The sequence below is a fragment of the Geospiza fortis genome, unplaced genomic scaffold (assembly GCF_000277835.1).
Source record: "Geospiza fortis unplaced genomic scaffold, GeoFor_1.0 scaffold41, whole genome shotgun sequence".
Taxonomy (NCBI): domain Eukaryota; kingdom Metazoa; phylum Chordata; class Aves; order Passeriformes; family Thraupidae; genus Geospiza; species Geospiza fortis.
Window position 1 is genome coordinate 6,272,519 of NW_005054299.1, and position 21,651 is coordinate 6,294,169.

At 35.2% G+C, this 21,651-nt stretch overlaps 1 protein-coding gene across 2 annotated transcripts in view; it reads left to right on the top strand.

Annotated features, from left to right (window-relative positions):
* The window catches only part of MTA3 (metastasis associated 1 family member 3), a 140,185-nt gene that overhangs the window by 28,196 nt on the left and 90,338 nt on the right, over window positions 1–21,651 (top strand). For both annotated transcript variants that reach the window (XM_031059739.1, XM_014308016.2), the window contains exons 5-6: window positions 8,392–8,455; window positions 9,493–9,610. In XM_031059739.1, coding sequence (XP_030915599.1) covers window positions 8,392–8,455; window positions 9,493–9,610 — 182 coding nt within the window. The remainder of the gene's footprint in view (window positions 1–8,391; window positions 8,456–9,492; window positions 9,611–21,651) is intronic.

Sequence of the window (21,651 nt, forward strand, 5' to 3'; positions counted from 1 at the left end):
AAACTAGAATTTTCTGCAGACAGGGTGTGTGAGTATATATACAAATTTTAGTTACTTTTTAAAAGCTTTCTATGATCCTTATAAACCTGATTATTTTCTGGCATAATCAGACTGGATAAGGAGTGAATTTTTTTTGCATGGGCATGTGCTTACCCAATCATTTAGATTGTTAAGCAAGGTATTCTTCCCTTCTGGAATGAGTTTATTTGGAGCAAGAGACTTTTGAAACATGTTTAACTATTTTCTTCTTTTTTCCTTTTCCAGTAAAATTCAAATTATTCTTACCTAAATTAAAATAAAAATTCAGTTCAGGACAGAATCCTGTTTTTGTATGTGATCAACAGCCAGTACTAGCAACAGTGTAAGAAAAAGTGTATTTATCAGTGGAAAACTCTCACATAAATATCTGAAAATCAGTACATATTTCCCTGTAGTGACATAATTACAAAGTAGGAGCCTTTCATAGGGTGCAAAACTTCTCATTTTCAGTTGCTTGGAGTGATGTGCATTGCTTCTGAGCTGGGCAGCTTGTAATGGACTTGGATGATTTTAAAGGTGTTCTCCAACCCAAATGGTTTAATCAATGTATGGAAAATCATTCCTAACAGGCTTCCTGTGGTTTTGTTCAGTTCATGTGCATCACTGCTGCTGTGCGAAAAGACACCAATTCTTTTACTTTTTAGCATGAATTAGAGAGAAAATGTCAGTCACTTGAGTTTGCAACAATGCAGTTTCCAGTTTACAGAAAGTACATCTTAACTTATGCTTGTTTTGAGATATCAAAATATGTAGTTTTACTATAGCCATGTTGAGAAAATATTTACCTTTTGATTACTTTTAAATCCATGTCAGTTGGGCATGATTGCTTCAGGAGACTGCCTGTAAATCTTACCAACTTGGAGTGCACAAAATTAGCACTCCAGCTCAAATTAAAATTAAAACTCTGAAGTTTTTGACTAAATGCCACATGCAGTATCAAAATCCTGGGCCATCCATCCATATGATCTATGCACATGTTTAGATGCCAGGAATTTACTAGTTCATTTAGATGTGCATAAATTAGTTTCCTGTGCATTCTGTTTTTGATTTTATTTGATCAAGTGCATGTTAATTAGATAATACCACATTTATTGATTTATCTTTTGGCCACAGATACACAATCTTGTATTCTTTAGAAGATTGGTATTACTTTGTCAGAGGCACAGATCCCAGCAGTAGTCGCCCATCAAATTTTTGTTTGGGTTTTCTTCCTTGGGTTTGAGATGGTTCTGTAAATGGACAGACTTGAGCCAATTAATTATAAATCAGTGCAGATTTTTTTTTGACAATTCTATATATTGATTGAATATTTTAAAAGTCAGATTGTAGTTAGGGATCTATTACAGGTTTAAATCATTAGGATGATTTTTTTTTGCTTGTTTTTAGTGTTATACAATAGCTTGCTCCCCAGTTAATCTCTTTGCAGTCTTGAGAACTTGAAATTTGCTGTAAAGACATTGGTATGTGTCTGTCAGCACATTCTGTGCCCCTTAAATTGTGCTTCAAAGGAAAATACACAAGAACTCTTAGTACTGTCTTGCTGTGAGTGGAGAATCAATTTCATATAATTAGTAGGAGCTCTTTGGACTCTGCAGTTCCCACTCTGTGGTTTGGTGATCATCATTGCAGTGTAGGGATCATCATTGCTTGTAAGGGATCAAGACTTGGCTCAAAGTGCGTGTTTGATTGGAAATCTTCAGAACACTTTCTCATTTAAGACAGTTCAGGGAAAAAAGTGTTATTTCAGGTAGCTGTCTCCTCCTTAACTCAATATCTGTATCTTTTCCCCCCCTTTTCTCCCTTTATGCTGGATGTGGGAAAGATTACTCTGGAGTTCTACTCCTGCACCTGCTCCTTTCTATCCCTCTTCATTATGTACCTTCATTGGAGTTTAATCTCTGATTCCCACTGAAGTTACAGCATATGTTAAAATCAAATCAGATGTTTCTCACCAGCATAATATTTCCTAATATTCTTTCCTGTTATTTTATTCTCAGACTGTCTAGCTAGTGACTCATGCTTCTGTGTTCCAAATGTCTACTGAGACAGTAACATTTCTTGATGCAGATCATCAAGACACAATTGGTATATATCTGTACAAAATTATTTAACATAATTCTGTTGTTTTCACGAGGGCAATTGATGATTGTTATTTCCAAGTCTCTGGGGTCATGCCTGCACATATGTTTTTCTTTCTTCAGCTTGTATCTGAATTAGCAATGCATATAAAGTTTCATTGACTTGGTGGGAGCCCAGAGCAATGAGTTCTGAGAGTTCTTGCACTGCATCATTGTCACCCAGACTACATCTACATTCCAATAGGAGATTTTGTTGGCATGGTACTGAACCCATGAAGGTGCCTTTTCCCATCTTATCATTCATACTAAGAGGCAGCAGGTATTTTGTTTCTTTTCATTTCTTTCTGTAATTTTTTTTGCATACTTTCTCTTCAAGAAATCTCTGTTTTTAAAAGTTTGTATCTCATGGGCTGTCTTAGTCATCTGGTGAAAACATGAAGAAATAGCCCACAAGAACAGCAGAACTGGAATTGTAGAGGCTTCCACTGGTATATAAGTTAGGGCTGAAATGATGAGGCAGTTGCTGTTGATTTTGATTAATTTTGATAGTTTTAAAATGTAAGCGTTTGCATCAGCTTTTTAAAATTTTCATAAAGATTTTAATCTATATTTTTGATTACTTTAAGAAAAAGCTTGTTAAAGAACAACTGCCTAGACAGTGCAAACAAGAAGGCATTTCATTCTATCTTCTGGGCAATTTGGTGTTTTGGTCTAGGTGTTTAACCAGACTTTATTGATATCTTTTGATAACATTGTCTGGTATAATAACCTTGGTACAACTTTTTTTCATGCTACTTTAAACTCTTGAGCTGGTTATCGTCATCTTTTGCCTTCATTGTACCAGATTAGTAAGGGCAGTCTTGTCCTTCTCTGATCTAAATACTGATTATTATCACATTCTTGTCTGAAGTAAGTTCCTGCATGTTTTTCATTCCTCTATTAGGTCTCACTGAAACATGGCATATTGTTATCTTTAGTTTTCAACATCTCTTAGGTCTTACCTCAGCTTACTCTTTGTGAAATCTGTCCTTCAGGACTAGTATGGTAACTGACATCTCACATAGAGTGTTGATTTTCATGAGCTCCATATTGACTTGTCCAAGACAGTCTGACCTATGAGTGCCTCACAAAGCTGTCACTTATTTTTTAGAATTTAATTTTCTTTTTGTTTGTTCCACAGTAAACAGCCAGAGCAATGAGTTCTGAGAGTTCTTGCACTGCATCATTGTCACCCAGACTACATCTACATTCCAATAGGAGATTTTGTTGGCATGGTACTGAACCCATGAAGGTGCCTTTTCCCATCTTATCATTCATACTAAGAGGCAGCAGGTATTTTGTTTCTTTTCATTTCTTTCTGTAATTTTTTTTGCATACTTTCTCTTCAAGAAATCTCTGTTTTTAAAAGTTTGTATCTCATGGGCTGTCTTAGTCATCTGGTGAAAACATGAAGAAATAGCCCACAAGAACAGCAGAACTGGAATTGTAGAGGCTTCCACTGGTATATAAGTTAGGGCTGAAATGATGAGGCAGTTGCTGTTGATTTTGATTAATTTTGATAGTTTTAAAATGTAAGCGTTTGCATCAGCTTTTTAAAATTTTCATAAAGATTTTAATCTATATTTTTGATTACTTTAAGAAAAAGCTTGTTAAAGAACAACTGCCTAGACAGTGCAAACAAGAAGGCATTTCATTCTATCTTCTGGGCAATTTGGTGTTTTGGTCTAGGTGTTTAACCAGACTTTATTGATATCTTTTGATAACATTGTCTGGTATAATAACCTTGGTACAACTTTTTTTCATGCTACTTTAAACTCTTGAGCTGGTTATCGTCATCTTTTGCCTTCATTGTACCAGATTAGTAAGGGCAGTCTTGTCCTTCTCTGATCTAAATACTGATTGTTGTCACATTCTTGTCTGAAGTAAGTTCCTGCATGTTTTTCATTCCTCTATTAGGTCTCACTGAAACATGGCATATTGTTATCTTTAGTTTTCAACATCTCTTAGGTCTTACCTCAGCTTACTCTTTGTGAAATCTGTCCTTCAGGACTGGTATGGTAACTGACATCTCACATAGAGTGTTGATTTTCATGAGCTCCATATTGACTTGTCCAAGACAGTCTGACCTATGAGTGCCTCACAAAGCTGTCACTTATTTTTTAGAATTTAATTTTCTTTTTGTTTGTTCCACAGTAAACAGCCTCCCACCTATCCCAGGAAAAATAGTTCCATAAAACAAGGGTTGAGGGGAGGGGAAACAAATCCTTATGTTCCCCTCAATGAGACTTCTATCTACCATGATAACTGGTATTTCTTATCATTTCCTTATTATCCTCATCATGTCTCTGTGCTTTGAGGTTTTGGCTGTCAATGATTAGAGTTTTAGTTTTGGGACTGTATGGTTCTGGGTTTCTGCTAGGGCTGTTGAAGAAATCCTTTCCTACAAAATCATTAAGGCACTTGAGAACTAATTTTTTTTTTTTTTTCCGGAGAGAGTGTGAGTCTCGTTTCTGTATGGTAACAGAAGGGCTTCCCTGAGGTGTGGAAGTAGGCTGTAGGTGTGGAAAAATAGCTTGTCAGGCGTCCCTTAGCTGATGGGTGTAAATGATCAGAAATTGTCCACTCACTGGTGAAGTCACCTGGAACATACAGAAAAAAAATTACAAGCAGACAAAAGCTTCTAACAAATGAGAGTGAAGGAAGGTGTAGCATGTGAAAAGAGCTTTCGCATGATTAATGCTTTAAAGAAGAAAGTTACGAGTTGTGGCTCTGGTTACTAGGACAGGAGAAGAAATTGAATCCTAAGCGGTTTATATGATAGAAGCTGGCAATACCATGAGCATATATTTATAGGTGAGTTTTATTGTCTCCTTTTACTGCAAGACCTCTAAATTATTTTTTGCTGCTGGCTGATTTAATTATATAATAAGTTTTGTTGGCATTCTTGTCAGCTCAATGGAGCAACCCTTTATTTGTGACCAGTTTAAATATGAAGTAAATCTAAGAGCAAAAGGATTCTGAAGGCACAACTTAATCTCATCAAAATCAAGTTTTAATGAAGACATAAAAGCTAACTTACTTTTTTGGTTACTGTTATTTGTGCATTGCTGGGGTTGCTTAAACTTTCCCTCAATATTCCTACAAGATAAGTTTTGCCTAATTCTGTAGGAAGTAAAAACCAAATTTTCTGTATATTTTTAATTTGAGAAAAAGGTCAAAATCAGACGTGTCATCTTAACATTGAGACCTTCTGATGCTGTTAACTAATAATTCACCTTGATGATGCCAGTCAAGTCAAGAATGCTGCTTGTTGGAAGAATACAGCTTAAATCAGGGAATCAGAGTTACATAAGAGGAGGAAGGTTTCATATGTGGAAAAATAGTAGACAATTCTTTTTTTTTTTTAATTGGTCAATTCTTTGTAATTTTTACTTGAGTTCAGTTTAATGATGCATTTCAGGCAGGAGACTCCAACACAACAATGAACGTATGACATTGTATGCCAGTAATGTAAATAATACTCAAAACGTAATGACGGTAGGATTTCTGAGAGAAGAAAGTATAATTTTATTTTGGTGTGTAACTGATTTTATAATCTGCTAAATGCAGCATACACTCTCTTTCATTTATTTTTGTAGGTAGCTAGCTCCCCCTTTCTTTTCTCTGTCTAGTTTGGAAGAGTCAGACTTTATGCTGTTACATATTTTTTTTTAAATAGCTCTATCTTTCCCAATTATCTTAAATAATTTAAAAACATTAAGGAATAAAACTTCAGAACAATGTAAGGAAGAAAATACAATTTTTAAATCCAGAGAAGTTATGGGTTCTCAGATACATCCCTTAAAATACTAATTCCCAAGTTGTATTGTAATGTGGTTTAAATGACATTACCTTTTTCTCCAGGGTGTTTGATTATTAGTATTGAAGAATGGGTGAAAAGTGCAGTGGTGGTTGGAGAATATTAAGGGGCATATTACTACAAGTCAATATTCATTTAAGTTATTACTGTAGCATCCATGATTGAGGGGTGCTCAGTGTTCATACTGCAATGAACTAATTGCTCGGTTCAGTCCAGCAGAGATCTTGCAACTATACAGAGAAGCTTTTCCTCTGATGGGAAAGGAGAGGAGGAGTTATATAAGCAGTAGGCTTTTATGAATTTGGTAAAGATTCTAAATCACTTAAGTATTGCAGGTTTCTGGATTGCAGAAATTACTAACTGTAAAATAGAGTCAAAAGTAGAAAGACTTCTGTAATTTACCTGTTTTCAAATGTGAGTGTTGTTGTTGTTGGTTTTTTTTTTATTTATTTTAGATCTACTGTAGGTCTAGTGCTGTCTATATTGAGACACAAGTCCATGCAAGGGGTCATATATGCTATGTTCAAAATGTTGCCTCTGTGTGACTCCAGCCATTAGATGGTTAAAGTGCTGTACAAAGAAATTTACCATCAAATAGAAACTCACTCACTTAGAAGACACGCTGCAGGGACTAATCTTGTATCTTAATGAAATAAAATGAATTTTTTAGTGGACTAGCAATAAAAGATGAGGTTGGTCAATAAAATACTTCTAGAGTCACCATGGCAGTGGAGCAATGAATGCCCCTGTGGTGATTGAAGTTAAACAAGGGCAGGCTGTGGTGGAGAGAGAGGGCACACTGGAGCTGTATGGAATAGAACCAGACTGGAAAGGGGAACTCCTGGTTAGCCCTTTACACTAAAAAAACCCAATAAAATATTAAAATAAAGTTGGAAAACTGATTTCATGCTACAACACAATTAATTTTTAGAAGTGAATGCTCTGGAACTATCAAGGCCAAAAGCTTCAAGAAAACCTTCAAAGAAAGGCATGATGGGGTATCTAGAAGGTTTCCTACTTCTCTGCTCAGAAGGATTTTCCTCAGCTGTTGTGTATTGTGGTCAGACTTCTCTTCCCCTTCTTGCTGTTTTTCTCGGGTTGTGTGGTTCTCCTGACAGGTATGACAAAGAAGAGAAATTCAGGACCCTAAAGTGTGGCTTACCCCCCTTTCCCAGGATGTGCAGTGGCAATGAATAAGACATTAGTTGGGTATGTTCACTTAATGATCAGCCATTAGCAATTGGCTTCTAATGCCTCTGGTTGAGCTTAGAGTCAGCACTCTCCGACAGAAAAACTTTACAATACCCATTTTGGTGTTATCTTAAAACCAAGAAGGTCTCTGCAAACAAGTTTCTCTATTTGTGTTCTGGTCAGTTCCATGAGGGTAGATGGGAGTTCTGGGCATATTTCCTGTAGCTGATGTATAAGGCCACAGGAACCTCCTGGCAAATACCAGCTAAACTGAGTAAAACTTTGGTGCATGAAATACAAGGTACTGTGTGTAAGAGGTAATGAATATATCTCCATCTATCTATATACACACACACAAATATATAAAATGGTAGTTCAGTTGTAAATTATAACATAAAAATGCGAGTTGCTAGCAAGGTGATTCAGCACACTTAACATTTTTTATCCACATCTATGAGTGCTTCTTTAAAATACCATTTGTAGAAAATAATTCTGCAGGTTACTTGCAGAGAAGCTGGAGACAGAAACTTGAGGCAAGACAATGCTGGGGGAGATGGGATGAGAAGGGGAGGAGGGTGGTGGGGTCCAAGTCCCATTGCATTTACTGATTATGTTACAGTGGGCAGGTCAGTACCACTACTGGGCAACCAGAGGCTGCACAGAAGTGTGGTCATCAGCACTTTAATGTGGGCATAGAAGAAAGTAATACAATTCCATGATTCATTATTAAAAATGCTTCCATTCAAAAGAGAAAAGTGCTTTGTTTTCACAGCCTTAAAGTAAAACCTTATGTTCTTGCCAGTTTGGTTGTTTTTTTGTTTTTTTTTTTTTTCAAATTATACACTGAAACTTACTGGAGATAAGTCACTTGGAGGTGATGTTCCTATAATCCAGGCCTTTTTGTTAATTGTGTGTAGTTATGGTTTGCCGTTGTAACTCTTCTCTTTTTTTGCCTTTCCATTACTGACATTATTTCCCAGTTTGATGGAATTCCAATGTATTTGAATGCTTGGATCAGTAGGGCCATTTGTTTTGTTGCTTTTGTGTTAATTTTGCTATTATTAAAGTATGGCAATGTTCATTTTTATATATGTGTTTTTAAAGTGTTTTTAAACTTTTAATGTGGAAGTTTAAAATATATCTAGATTGTTCTCTTGTAAGTAACTCTTTACTTGAAATTTGAACTTTTTACAATGTTAACTACTCTTGCTTATGTTTGTGTAGGGGAAAATGCAGCGTTGCACTTCTGAATGAGACAGAATCTGTGCTGTCATACCTGGAGAAAGAGGTAATTGTGATTTCTCTTCAAGTAAATATTAGGATACGTTCATTTTTCTTTCTGTATTTTTAACAAATGGGCAAACAATACTCTGAAAATCATATCTTGGATGATAGGTTAGAAAAATTATGTTGTTCACAACACTGATTTAAACAATATTATTGGATAAAAATTTAATTGACACACTTAAATGATAGGTTTATTCTGAATCTGTTTGTATTTAGAAAATAATTAATTTGGAGTAAATGATATGACATCTTACAGATTAAAATATAGAGATGTTTTCCTGTAGCAATTACTGAAGGAGGAATTCACACGGTGCTTTTCTTTCCTCCTTATTTTTTCTTTTTTTTACTTCTATTGTATGGAAAGTATCTCCTCATCTTCCTCTGGAAGATACTTAGGATGCTTGGCTTTACCAGAGAGGAAGAAAATTCCCCAAGAAATTGAAATATTGCAAAATACCTTTTAAAATAAGCATATTTTTATTTGGAGTGTCTTAATATAACATCAGGAAGGCAGTGTTTTCTAACTGAAATTGGGATGTCTTTATTTTTAAATTTCTACACCAAGCGACTGATAATCAGTAAAAATATTTTTAAAAGGAGGACTTGGCCTATACTTATGTGACTATACCAATTTGCCAATACTGTTTTAGTGCCTGAGAAGGGTTTACATAGACAGTGTTTTATATTTTTTGAGATTAATTTATAATGAAAAGTCAGTATGGTTGAGATACTTATGAGTGCAAAGTTGTTTTAAATTCAGTAAGCATTTAACATTAATTCTTTTCAAATCCATTGATATATTTTTGTGTACGGATATTTTCATTATTGTTATGTTCTGAAGTAAGTCCTAACAGTGAGAGAAGTCTTAATTAGTCTTTTAAAAGCACTCATGAAACATCAGTATTATATAAAATAAAGATTGATGTACCAAATCTGTGTTCTGTGAATATGCAAATTTCCAAGTGGAAGGTGTTACAGATTTTCAAACCTAATTTTAAAAATTATTATGCTGTTGCAAATATGTATCTTTTTTTTTAGGATACCTTTTTTTATTCACTGGTGTATGATCCATCATTGAAAACACTTTTAGCAGACAAGGGAGAAATCAGAGTGGGGCCTAGATATCAAGCAGATGTGCCAGACATGCTTGTGGAAGGTAAATACTTGATCTCTGATTAGTGAAAAAAATAAGTCTTTGTATTGCATTATTGCTCATGCTGACTTTCTGAACTAAGCTAATACATAGAGGCAGTCAAAGTAAGATGATAGGTCTGAGAATTTATGGACACCAGTAGATATTATGGAAAAAGAAAGGATACTTGAATAACTGTTGAAAATATGTTCATTTTCAGTCTGTGCATAGGCATTTTATATTTGTTTATTTAATTATATGCTCTGGTTAGTTATTTAATATAGGCTGCATTGAGAAAAGATGTTAAGGACCAACCCATTTATAAAATATTGACACTATAGTAAAACAAGTGGAAAAGATATTTCTTCTTTCCCTTTTAAAGCAAACAATGCATAGAGAATTCAGGTCTTTGTGTCTTCTTTTTTAAAAATATGGTCTTTCCCTATAGCATCTTCTCTGTTTTGTAAGAGGGTTGAAACAACTCTTTCTAGCCTTGGCATAGCTTTAAAATCACTGATGTTTTTTAAATTTTATTTATTTATAACCTAGCACAACTACCTATGACTCTTTTTGATAGAACTATCATTTTAAATAAAATTTGAAGTGAAATAATTATTTAATATTTAGATCATATTTAAGAAGCATGAGTAACTGTGTCTTGTTATGCTTACAACTGTATTTGCTAATTAAATTTAAAAAAAAAGAAAAATGTTTCTTTGGAAGTATCTAGACTTAGATACTCTTTTCAAGAGTTGTGGTATTTATTCTTTAAAAAGAAAGGAGTATGTGAGAACAACATCACTTTCAGCAAGTCCAAGGAGTTCTGAGTGCCCCAAATATATGTATTTCTAACCTTAAATGTCATATTTTCTATTCATCATGGCCTACTTTTTTTTTTTTACTTCTATACTTTAACTTGAACAAAACCCCCTATTATTTCTAATTTCTACAGACCTTGTTTAATAAATGTATGAAACAAGAATAATTTGGTTTCTGGCAAGTGGCAGATTATTTTATAATGAAAGCTATTTAATAGAATATCTGCATTATTACTCTGACTTTTTGTTTAATGAAGAAATAGACTATAGGAAGTCACTTCAGGTTTGTTTATAAAATGTACAGACTTGTTTCAGAACAGGTTTATGAATAGTTATAATCCACTGCTATTCTTGCTGTAAAATGTACCTGCCATAAGGAAAAAATAGTCCTGTACATGTTCATATGCTCAGGAGGAGAGCTTGCCAGAGGGCTCATGTGAAAATGGCTGTCTCAGTGTGTGTGAGAGGCAACTGGGAAGTTCTGATCTGATTCCCAATACCTGGTTGAACTGTAGGGTTTTTAGGATAAGCTAGGGTTGCCTGTCAGGTAGGAAGTATTTTTTTACTGAATTCTTCTTACTTAAATTTCTAATGACAGAGGATAATTGTGAAATAGTGAATATTAAATGTAAAGGAAAATTTTTCCTGTTCAAATTTTTATTTGATTTTTTCTAAAGGTAAAATCCATATTCATTTAAACTGAAGTTACCAAGTTCTTCTGGAGCTTAAAGTTTTGAATTAAGTCCTTGGTTTAGTTAAAATGAGTAGATAATCTCTCTTGTACATCATGAAGATAGGATTTCACTCTGTGCTACTGTCTTCTTCTCCTCACACCCCAAAATGCAATAAGTGGTGCAGTCTTCTTGCTGCCTTTAGTAGGAAATGATAAATCCATCAGAGTGAGAAGCACGAGGCTGCCCACAAACCAAGGATCTGTTGGTACATGGAGCACCTGAGCAGCTTGGGTGGATTAATCTGCATCTATTTCAAGTGGCTGGTGGAAAAATGAGTTTGGTTTTGGGAGGATAAAGATATCTGAATTATGGTGGTTTGGACTGATTTTATTCTAAATGTATCCATAGCCCTCTGCCCTCCAAGGCAAAACAAAAGATGATTCAGCTGTTGCTGTGTCTCTATGTAAGCTGACAGCCGGGAATTTAATCCATTCACTGTCAAGCCTTTTCTTTCATAAAAACAAATCTAAACAATGTTTAAAATTAATAGATTAGAAAAGTTATATTTTGAAACTATGGGATTCTCTAAAGATTTTTTGTTTATATGTACATTTTTCAGCCTGTAATGATAAAAGCGGCTAGTGATCTGTATCTCCAAACTGTTATGCTCTAATGGGTAACTCTTTATATGTATAGAGCAGTCACCTGAAGTTAAAAGAGAGAATATAGGCAACATCTTGTCAGTTCAGAAAAATCGCATTTTATATCATCTAATAATAGTATTATTAGATGATATGAAATAAAAAACATTCCTGAATTTGTTCACACATAAAACTTGTTTTGTAATCTAAAGAAGAATACCTTTTTCAAGGTGGTTGGTAGGCATATTTTATATTTACAGAAAATCCCCAAAACAAACAAAAAAAAAGATAAATAAATGCAAGATTCTCACACCATCAGTTGTTTTATTTTCAAAGTTACTGGCATATAGCTTATAATTTAAATGACTAAAGACAGTTTAGATTAGCTTTCAGAAGGCCAGTCACAACATGGCTGAAAAGTAAAAAGAAATTCAACAAACATGAAATTAATTTGTTGTAAATCCAGTGATGAATTCTAGTAGATTCAAAATTCAAATTACTTGTACTTTCTCCATATTGTGATAACTTGTGTTTTATCTGAATAGACTATGGTGTGTTTATTTTGATTTTTTTTGTGCCTATTGGACAACTATGTGTAGTTTTTGTAGGAATAGATTTTTTTTTTCCTTGCATTGATATTGCCATTTTTGCATCCTTGAGTAAAATGTACTGCAAACCCAGGTAATTAGTTCAAACTTTGGATAATGCAGCATACCTGCTTCTCCCTGCCCCAGAGGTGTATAGGATAAATTTATATTGCTCTTTAATTTTTGAAACAAAAATAGCATTTACTTTCAAAAGACTGAAAGGTTTATTTAAATCAAGATGCTTGATAAAGTCTTCCAGATTCAACTGTTGCCTGTTTTTCCACTTCAGGATATGTTAAATCATAAATCCTTTACACAATTGCAGTAAACAAATGTAAACAAAGTTTAAATTTGGTTGAAAATGTATAAGCCTTGTAAATCCATGCCACTTTTGTTTGTAATGATGTAGCTAAATCATTTAGATCACACATTTAGTGAACTTTGGAGAAAGACCAGAGCAGATTTCTTTCCACAGTCTCTTCCGACTTTTGTTAACACCATTCTTGGGAGTAAAACTTGGGAGTAAAAATTGTCAGATTTGAATGATTTTATGGTTGTGTGAAGTCTTTTGTCCCCCCAGTGCCAAGTGTTACAGTCTGTCTATACTCTAGTTTGGAGATTTTTAGAGTCTTTTTAGTTGCTTTAAATATGCTGATAGAGAGGAGACTGTTCCACAGCATTGACTGAAATTCTGGCTAGCAGGGTACTGAAGAATGCCCTTTCTTTCTTTGAGCAACACATTCTCCAGTGGCTTATTCTGTGGATGTAGCAGCTTGTTTCCTCATCTGTTTCCAGTGTGGGGTAACATTCTTCTCCTCTGTGCAGAGCAGGAATAAAAAGGTTTATCTCTGGGAATCAAGAGCATTAATTTGAGCAAGGAGTGTCTTGCTTCTGTGGAGCATCCCTACTCAGTACGGGAGCTAGGTATCTGGTTCTCTGTGTGTGATGGCCAGAAGCTGCTGTGTGGTGCACTCACCTACAGTATTTGATCAACAACTTGTAAAATCTGTGACTAGTAACTTCAATAAACAAAGCTAAAAGCCCTAAACAACAAAGAACAAAACCCTATACAGTGTTGGTTTAGACAAGTCATTATTATTGTTGTTACTTGGTTACAAGGCATACTGTTATAAATTGTTCTGAATATGATCAAATTGTTGTCACCTTTAACTAGCAGATTTTATTTAGTCATGTTTTGTGTACAAGGAGATTGCACCCAAGAAAACTAGTTTAGATTCTTGGTAGACTTTTATATAACGTTGAATCTTGTCTCACAGCTTTAAAATCCAAATGTTCTTAAAAATTCTGGCATTTCAACCAGTGTCTCATGCGTGGAATAACTGAGGCAGTGACAGTTTGTTTTACATGGTTGGCTAAAAAAGCAGAGAATGAGAGAGAAAAAGTGCTAACATGGCATTAGGGATATAGTTTATGAAGTAGGATAATGCTTAAGAATGGGAGAAACAGGAAACTTTTTTGCTCCATATAGGAGTGCTTCTAATGCATTGTTTTTCCTGACACATGCCTGTGCTGCTCTTTCTGCCTCATGCATGCCATCATAGGCCTAACAGCAGCTGTCACACTATTTAAATGGATTTATACAAAATAAAATGCATGACAGCTTAGCTAAACAAACACAATTGAAGTCATGTTGCAAATAGGGAAGCCAATTGTTTACAGTAACCTCATTGGCCAAATCAGTAATTTCTTGAGTAATGCTTACTTTCATTCATTCATGGTGTTGTGAATCAAGTGGAAAGGCTGCAACCAAGTCAAAAAAAGGTCTTCTGTCTGTCAAATCTCTATTAAAACTTCCAAAGCAAAGGATGTTTTCTAAACAAATCTAACAAAAAAATTTATCATGACTGCATTCTAGGCATGATATGTGAGTCTAGTGAAACTGTATGCAGTAATTTTCTGGCAAAAAATATCCCAACCAAACAATTATATTTTTGAAACAAATTATTACCATTTGGAATAAGAGTTTCCTATTATTGTTTTAAAAAGTAATTTATCAAAATAAATTTTCTGATGTTGCATTTGATTTTGTTTACCAGGGTATGGTAGAACAGTGTGATGCTAGGCAATGTAAAATGTCTAAGTGTTGAAATCAGGATTTTCAAAAAACCAGCCCAGCAGTGAGGAAGGACCATGCTGAATCAGACCATTAGCTGTTTATCCCTGCAGGAAATCTTGTCACTTGGGGTTTGTTAGCTTTCTTAAAATTTGTTTTAAGCCTATTAGAAATCCAGTAGGCTGTCACCTTGAGCTTCCTCATGAACCTCTATGATCCTTTTTCAGTACTTCAGGATTTTTCTTTATAAAAAGCCTGTTGGCCACTGTGTCTTGGTTGCAATTTTGATTATTTTGGCTAGCATAGCTGTGAACTGTGACTGTGCTTAGCTGCCCACGTTTTTTCTTTAGCTCACATTCCCTCCTTCACACCCTAGGTATAACCCAACTTGGTTTGAGCTCATGTATCTCAGTTGGTAGCTGTTGTATTCCTGAGATCCTGTAGAAATCTGGAGAGGATTCTTGTCCGAACTCAAGTAGCTCATTACTCTTCATAGTGTATAATTGTTCTCTAACCTCTCCTATAGATGCAATGTTTTAAGGTGTATCTTTTAGAACTCTCATGATGCATGTGAACCTCTCCACTTCTGTCCAGTTATCACAAATGTAGAAAATTAATTTGATTTCTCTTCCAACAATTAATTTGAATTTCTCTTATTTGTATCCTTTTTAAATAGATCACATTGTCAATGTCTTGGACTCTTTAGTAGTTTATAGACCTTTTGACTCTATTGATGGTCTGAGAAGGCTTTAGTCTTTTTAATGCCCTCTGAAATTTGAACAATGTTGTAGAAAATAGGAAGATAAAAGAAAAGTGGCAAGAAAAGAATTAACCCCACATCTACAATGTGCCTCAATGACAAGGGACAATTTTCTCCATCTGTGATGTGAGATGTCCCTAATTTTTTTCTAGCTGAAGCGAAAATTAGAGCATATGAAAGTACCCTTGCTCATATCTTTCATAAGTATAGGGAATTTATTTGGGAATGAAGGGGCTGGGAGGAGCAGCTCTGTGGGAAAGCCCTGCCATGCTGGCAGGCAGGGAGAGGATGTCAGCCAGCACTGGGGTCTTGTGTTCCCCTGGGCAGCATCCCCAGCCCAGCTGTGGGTGCATGGTTATCTGAGCTGGGGAAGTGTTTATTTTTAAAAGTTTTTCTTTATATAATGGTGTGAGGTTTAGTTAATGAAACATATTATTAAACTATGATTTTTTTATTTTATTTTGAGTCTGGTTATTTTCTTTAGTAATTGTTTTATGCCAATCCACCATTAAGTGTGGATTTTTTTGTTTGGAATGTGTGTTCTGGTTTTTTTCTTTGTTGTTGTCTTTTGTTGTTTTCTTTTTTTTTTTTTTTGTTAAGGTTGGGATTAAATGTATGAGATGGTATTTTTTTGTTTGTTTATTAGTTTTTATTTCTATTATATCCTTATAGTTGTGAGTTTTATAGTATTTTATTAATAAATTATAAAATGGAGTTGTAGTTCTCCTTTTATAAGATTTTAAAGGATAAATTGTTTAATTAAGAAGATATACTTAAATTATTTTTAACTTTAAACAACTATTTGTGATTTGTAATGTGGATTTTAAAATTTAATTATACAATACTAAAACTCATGAAAAAAGTGAAGAAGGTAAAGAAGAAGGATTAGCTTCTGCTTTAAAACTTCTGTCTTCTTTTATATAGATTACTCTATTTTAAAACTTTAAACTCTTTTTTTACTATATGATATTAGACACTTCTCTTCAAACTACACACTCATAATCTCAGTTTGATCATTCAATTTTGGAAGCTTTCTCTCTGGCTTCAGGTTAAATGTAGTGTTTTCTTGGGGGTCAGTGTCTGTTAGTGCAGAAAGTTAAAAATTCTCAGCAGCTGGGGTTCCAACAGGGAAGCGTCTGCTGGTGTAATAAATAAGAAGCTTGACTAGGCCAATATTCAAGCAGCAATCAATTTATTAATTAATATGGTAAGGTACGAGCAATACAGCGCTGGGTACAGTGGGGGAAGTTTTCCCTCCAACTGCACACTGATAGTTGAGGCTTACAGGTATTTATAGGGGTACTCATAAGCTTTCTCAGCAGTTTCTAGTCCCAATTTTTACTCATCAGCAGTTTCTATTCCCAATTTTTGTCACAATTCTATACACTATCGTGAGTTAGTTTTTCTCAGGATGTATCCCAAAAAGGAGTATCCCCAGATGGTGGTGGTCCAATTTCTGAAGGAAGAAAGACAAAAATCCCATCTGGTGAAGTCCAGCTCCCCAGATGTGGGCCCACCTTTTAATTGCAAGGACTATAAATCTCATAACAGTGATGTCCATCTTCCCTTGGTCAAAACTATAAATCCTTGAGTTGATGTTCATCTTCCTTTCTCAAGCTGCTTTTCTCTGTTTTGTTAAGGTGTGAGATAAGCATGTTTCCTTTATATATATTCCAAAGCTATAGTTTCAAGGATACAAGCAATATTCTAAAATTATACTTCAAAAGGTTATTATTGTAAAACTCTTTAGGGCTTAACTACAAGCAAAGAGCGACATCCGTAACACTTTAATTCAAATGCTCCTAAATCAACTAAGGTTAATTGCGAACAGAAGATAGGTTCAAAGGCCTCCTTCCATGCTTTACTTTCCTCAGTTATTATTAGAATCCGTCGTTAAAACTGTCCCATGGTCGGTCTCCACACATATCACAATCACAAATACACACGTTGTCTGTATGTAGCTGACACGAGACACAGCTTTGTATTTCACACTGGCAGTGTTTACTGCCCTCACTGCCTGGGTGCAGCAGCTCCTTGGGGCTCATGGTGCCTGCTCTGAGTGCACAGCGAGTCAGGCAGAGCCAGGCTTGCCTGGGCAGAATGGAGCCATGTCAGAGAGGGACATGGGATGATGGATGCAGGAAGGGTTAGCCTTGATTTGGAAAATGAGTTTTCAGTTTCTGTGCAGAGGTATGTGGCAGGAGCCAAGCGACAAGGCATTGACAAGTATGATGTGGAATGATTCAGTTTAAAGGTTTATCCGGAGAGCTGGCTGCTGGTCCTAACTGAGTGCCCAATTCCGGGCTGTTTGCAAGTTCCTGTTTTCATAGCCTGGAGGGGGGATCTTAGACTCTCATGCTAATGCTCCCCTCCCAGCTGCAGTCCTGTTCCCAGCCCGGCGCTGCTTATCTCTTGCATCTGGATTTGAATGGAGACCTTAGGGAATTCTTTTTGGAGCGGGATCTGACACAATTGGGTTCTCTCTGGCCGTTTAAAGCAATACAAAGAGCGTGGAGTGGGCTAGGAAGAGGAGTACCCCCTGCTGAGACATGCAGAAGCGGAATTAGTGTCTCTGAAATGGAGGAAGAAGCACCCTGTAGCAAAGATGTTCTGTTCAAAGCATTTTTTTTTTCTTCTAGTAAATAAAATTGTAAACTAAATGCTGGAGTCCCTCTTGCACACCTGAAAATACCCAACGAGCGCCTAGAAATAGCACTTGCGGTGCAGCTCATTTCATCTTTGAAGCCAAGGCGTTTTAGAATTAATGCAGTTCATTAATTGAGTGCTTAATAGGAAGAAGGGGAGCAGTTGGACAAATTTAAGCTGCAAATTTTGACATACAGAGAAACGTAAAAGTTTATAAAATGCTTTTGTTTCAAAAAAGAATAAATTAAATCATTTAAGGGTGGTTTCTAAAGTTTTCACTGTTTCTGTTCCTTTTCCCGAAACTCCATTGTAAGAGTATGTTGTTTTTAATAGACCAAACATACCAAAGGGAAACTATTAAACTCAGTCCAAGCCTTTTAATGTTTAGGAATATTGGAATTTCAGGATTTTAAGTTTAAACATGATTGCAGGTAAAGAGGCCGATGAGAAGCTCATTTACAATCTGTTTGGATTTTGAATATTATGAAAGTTCAGAATTGCTTAGAATTGGTGTATTGTATTTTCTGATTCTATAAATGCTTCCCACGTAACCAATTTTTTTTTCTTTTATTTAATTGATAAAAATGTACCTTAGAGTAGTGAAACTCAACTGTAATCTCATGGGGAGGGATCTGTTCTGTTACTTCGTGGTACATAATTCTCCCATTTGTTATCTGAACCACTGCTGAATTTGAAAGTCACTTATACAGCCAGAGACCTGCAGCAGTCATTTGAATGGTGCATCTGATTCTCTTGTCAAAAGTCTGTGTGTTGGCTTATTTCTGTTAGTGTTGATGTAGTTGCAATGCTTTAATGCTGTTGTGAGAAGATAATAGTCAGTCCTTTTTTAAAAAAGTTGATATGAAATATTTTAGAAGGTTCTGTATTCAGATATTTCAGTTAAAAAATGGACAGCCAGATACTCTGAGGACAGATTAATGTGTTTTTGTGAGGAATATCTGACAGGATAAACAAATATTGTGTCTTTGTGTCCTATTGATTTCCAGAAAATATGGTCTGTAATTTGTGCTAAGTGATCACTTTTTTGACAGTTGCTGGATATTAACTGGACACATTAATACAGTAAGTAGTTCTTAAAAATATAATTCAGAAAATATTGCCTTTTTTTCCTGAGTTCAGTGTTTCACAAATATTATCTGTCTAACCTTCTGTATTTAACTGGATTTAAAAAATCATGAGGCCTCATAATTTAGTGTTTCCTTTGTGAGTGAAACAAAGTGCTGTTGCAAAATCAAGTAAGTGGAATTAGAGTAAACCCAGCTGCTTAGGTGTGATCAAAGGAAGAGTTACTTTTCTTGTGCACCCACAGAAGGTGACAACAGCAGCACCTTTAGTCTCTTCCATCGGCAGCATGTGAGGGAAAGGTTTTCATGCAAAAAGCTGTCAACCATAAAGTTATTTCTGGAAGGGGTTGAGGAACTAGTGCATCTACTCACTTGCATACCTCCCTTGTTCTACATACAGCAAATTGGGAGTTCACAGTGTCTCAAACCAGGGCTCTTGTCAATTCAAGATGACTTTATGGGATCCGCAGAGCAGAAAGCAAAGCTCAAAGTCTGAAATAAAAAAATACTTTTAGGGGCAAGTACAAAAGGAGATGGCTATGCCTAACTCAGGTTTGCTTCCAGGTGCCTAGGAACCTTGTAGAAATTGATTTCACCAATTTCAGTGTGAAATGCATTGAATTTTTATATTTGGCTGAAAATCTGGTAAGTTAGCAGCAAAATAAATGATAACTTCAAAATATTGGTTAGAATCTTGGTTCAACTATAAGATGATGGCTTTCTATTTCAATGCTTTTTTTCAGAAGGAATGCACGGAACAAAAGATATAACAAGTAGATTTAGGAGTTCCTATTTGTGGAAGCTGCAGTAGAACACCAAAAATAACAGGTGTGATGGTACTAACCCAGTAAGACTCACCTTTATGGTCAGAATAGAAAAAAATGTTGCTGAGACTTATTAATCTCAGCTGAAAATGTATATTTAAAATTGATCAGATATTTAGAGTAGATGAATCTCAACAAATAATAAAAATTCCTTGTTATATATGCTCAAATATATTTTGTTCTCAAATGGCCTTTCTGTTAGTTGCACTTTTGACTTTGAGTTAACAGGGATTTTTTTTGTATAGTACCTTCTAAAAGTAGGAGCTGTTTCTTGTGGGTTAGTCAATTTTAACATGGTAGTCCCTTGTCAGATTTGAAGATTTTTTTCATTAAGCTCGTACAGTAAATTTTGCATAATTAACTGTCAAATGCTTGATTATCACCAAAAGTAAAATACACTTTACAATGTTGTTAATGTCATATTTTAATAGGATTATAATATCCTTTACATCTCTTTTGCCAATCTCACTTCTAGGGAGCTGAATTATTGATTTTTGTGCTGGACAATTAAAAGCACGTTGATAGAATTTTATCAGTTTTATTAGAAATTAAACAAAACACATGTAAATGGCCTCTTGATTCCTGTTTTCAGGAAGGAATTTGCTTCAGCCTGATCATGCATTTGCAAGGAAAATCTGTAGTTTAGGGCTGCAGCCATGTATACTACAGAAGCTCAATTAGGTATTTGAAGCTTTGCATAAACTGTAGTGTTTTATGAAGTGTGTTCAGTCATGTTATTTAAAAATACTTGTTGCCTTCTGGTCTAATTTGTTGAAGTATTAAGTGCATGTATAATTTTGATCAAACAGATCAAATGTGCTCATGGAAATTTCTGAGCTTCACTTCTCAGATCATTCACAACTTCTATGTTAGCAGTTGAAGGATAAGATGGAAGAGTTGGAAATTGTGCTGTTTGTCAATTAGATTTTACAGAAGCTGCTCAGAAGTTGAGATGAGTTCTGTGGGTTGTCCTGTTCGGGATAGTTGGAGTGGGTTTTGTCTGGTATTGTTTGGTTTCTTGTTCATTGGTTGCTCTGAATTGTAAAAGCAGATCTGCCTTTCTCAACCTTCATTTATGCTTGAGGTCAGTCAAGTTTTTGGTCTTGGTTTGTTAAGAAGCTCCTGTTTCTCTGCAGCTTGAAGGAAATGGTTAAAGTGGCCCTGTGGTTGCAGTGCAGCATGAATGGTCTGTGCTGCCTGTTGGTGTGGCAGGTTGGGCATGATTGCTGTCAGAAAGATTTTATTGCTAATAATAGCGGCAGAGCCTTGGCTGTGATTGTTCAAATACGAAATGAATTCTGTCAGGTAGTCAGCCTTATGAAGGGTACAGTTATTTATTGTGTGCTGTGTATGTGCTTATTATCCCCGTGGGCACTCCAATCACTTTTCAAGCAGCGACGTCTTAGTGTTTAATTGACTTTGCTGGTATTTTCTACCTCAGTAACTTCACCTAAAAGGACTCACTGTAAGTTCAGATGTTTGTTTCTTTGCTGTTTTACTGCAAGTCTGATTTTTCTTCTAAGTTTATTCTGTAGAAGATGAAAAAACAAATAGTAGATGCTGATGAAATGTGGTTTTTTACATTTTAATAAGTCAAAATACATTTCATCCTAAACAAAAAGTTCTTGTCTAAATTGTTTTGTTGACATTTATTCGCACAAAAACTTTTTTTTTCCTCTTTAGAATGCTTAAGTAACAGGGAATTTGCATATTTTTAACATTAGGGCTTAAAAAAACCCCAAAAAACCGCAACCCAAAACTGCAGGACCACAGATTTCATTTTAATTTAGTCAGGGTTTTGGTGTGGGGTTTTTTTGTTTGTTTGTTTGGTGGGATTTTTTTGTTTGTTTGGTTTCTTTTGGGTTTTTTTGGGGTGGCCTTTTTTTGTTTTGTTTTATTTTGAGAATAAATGTCTCTGCATTATAGTATCCCTTTTTCAAAAGCAAGAATTTTAAA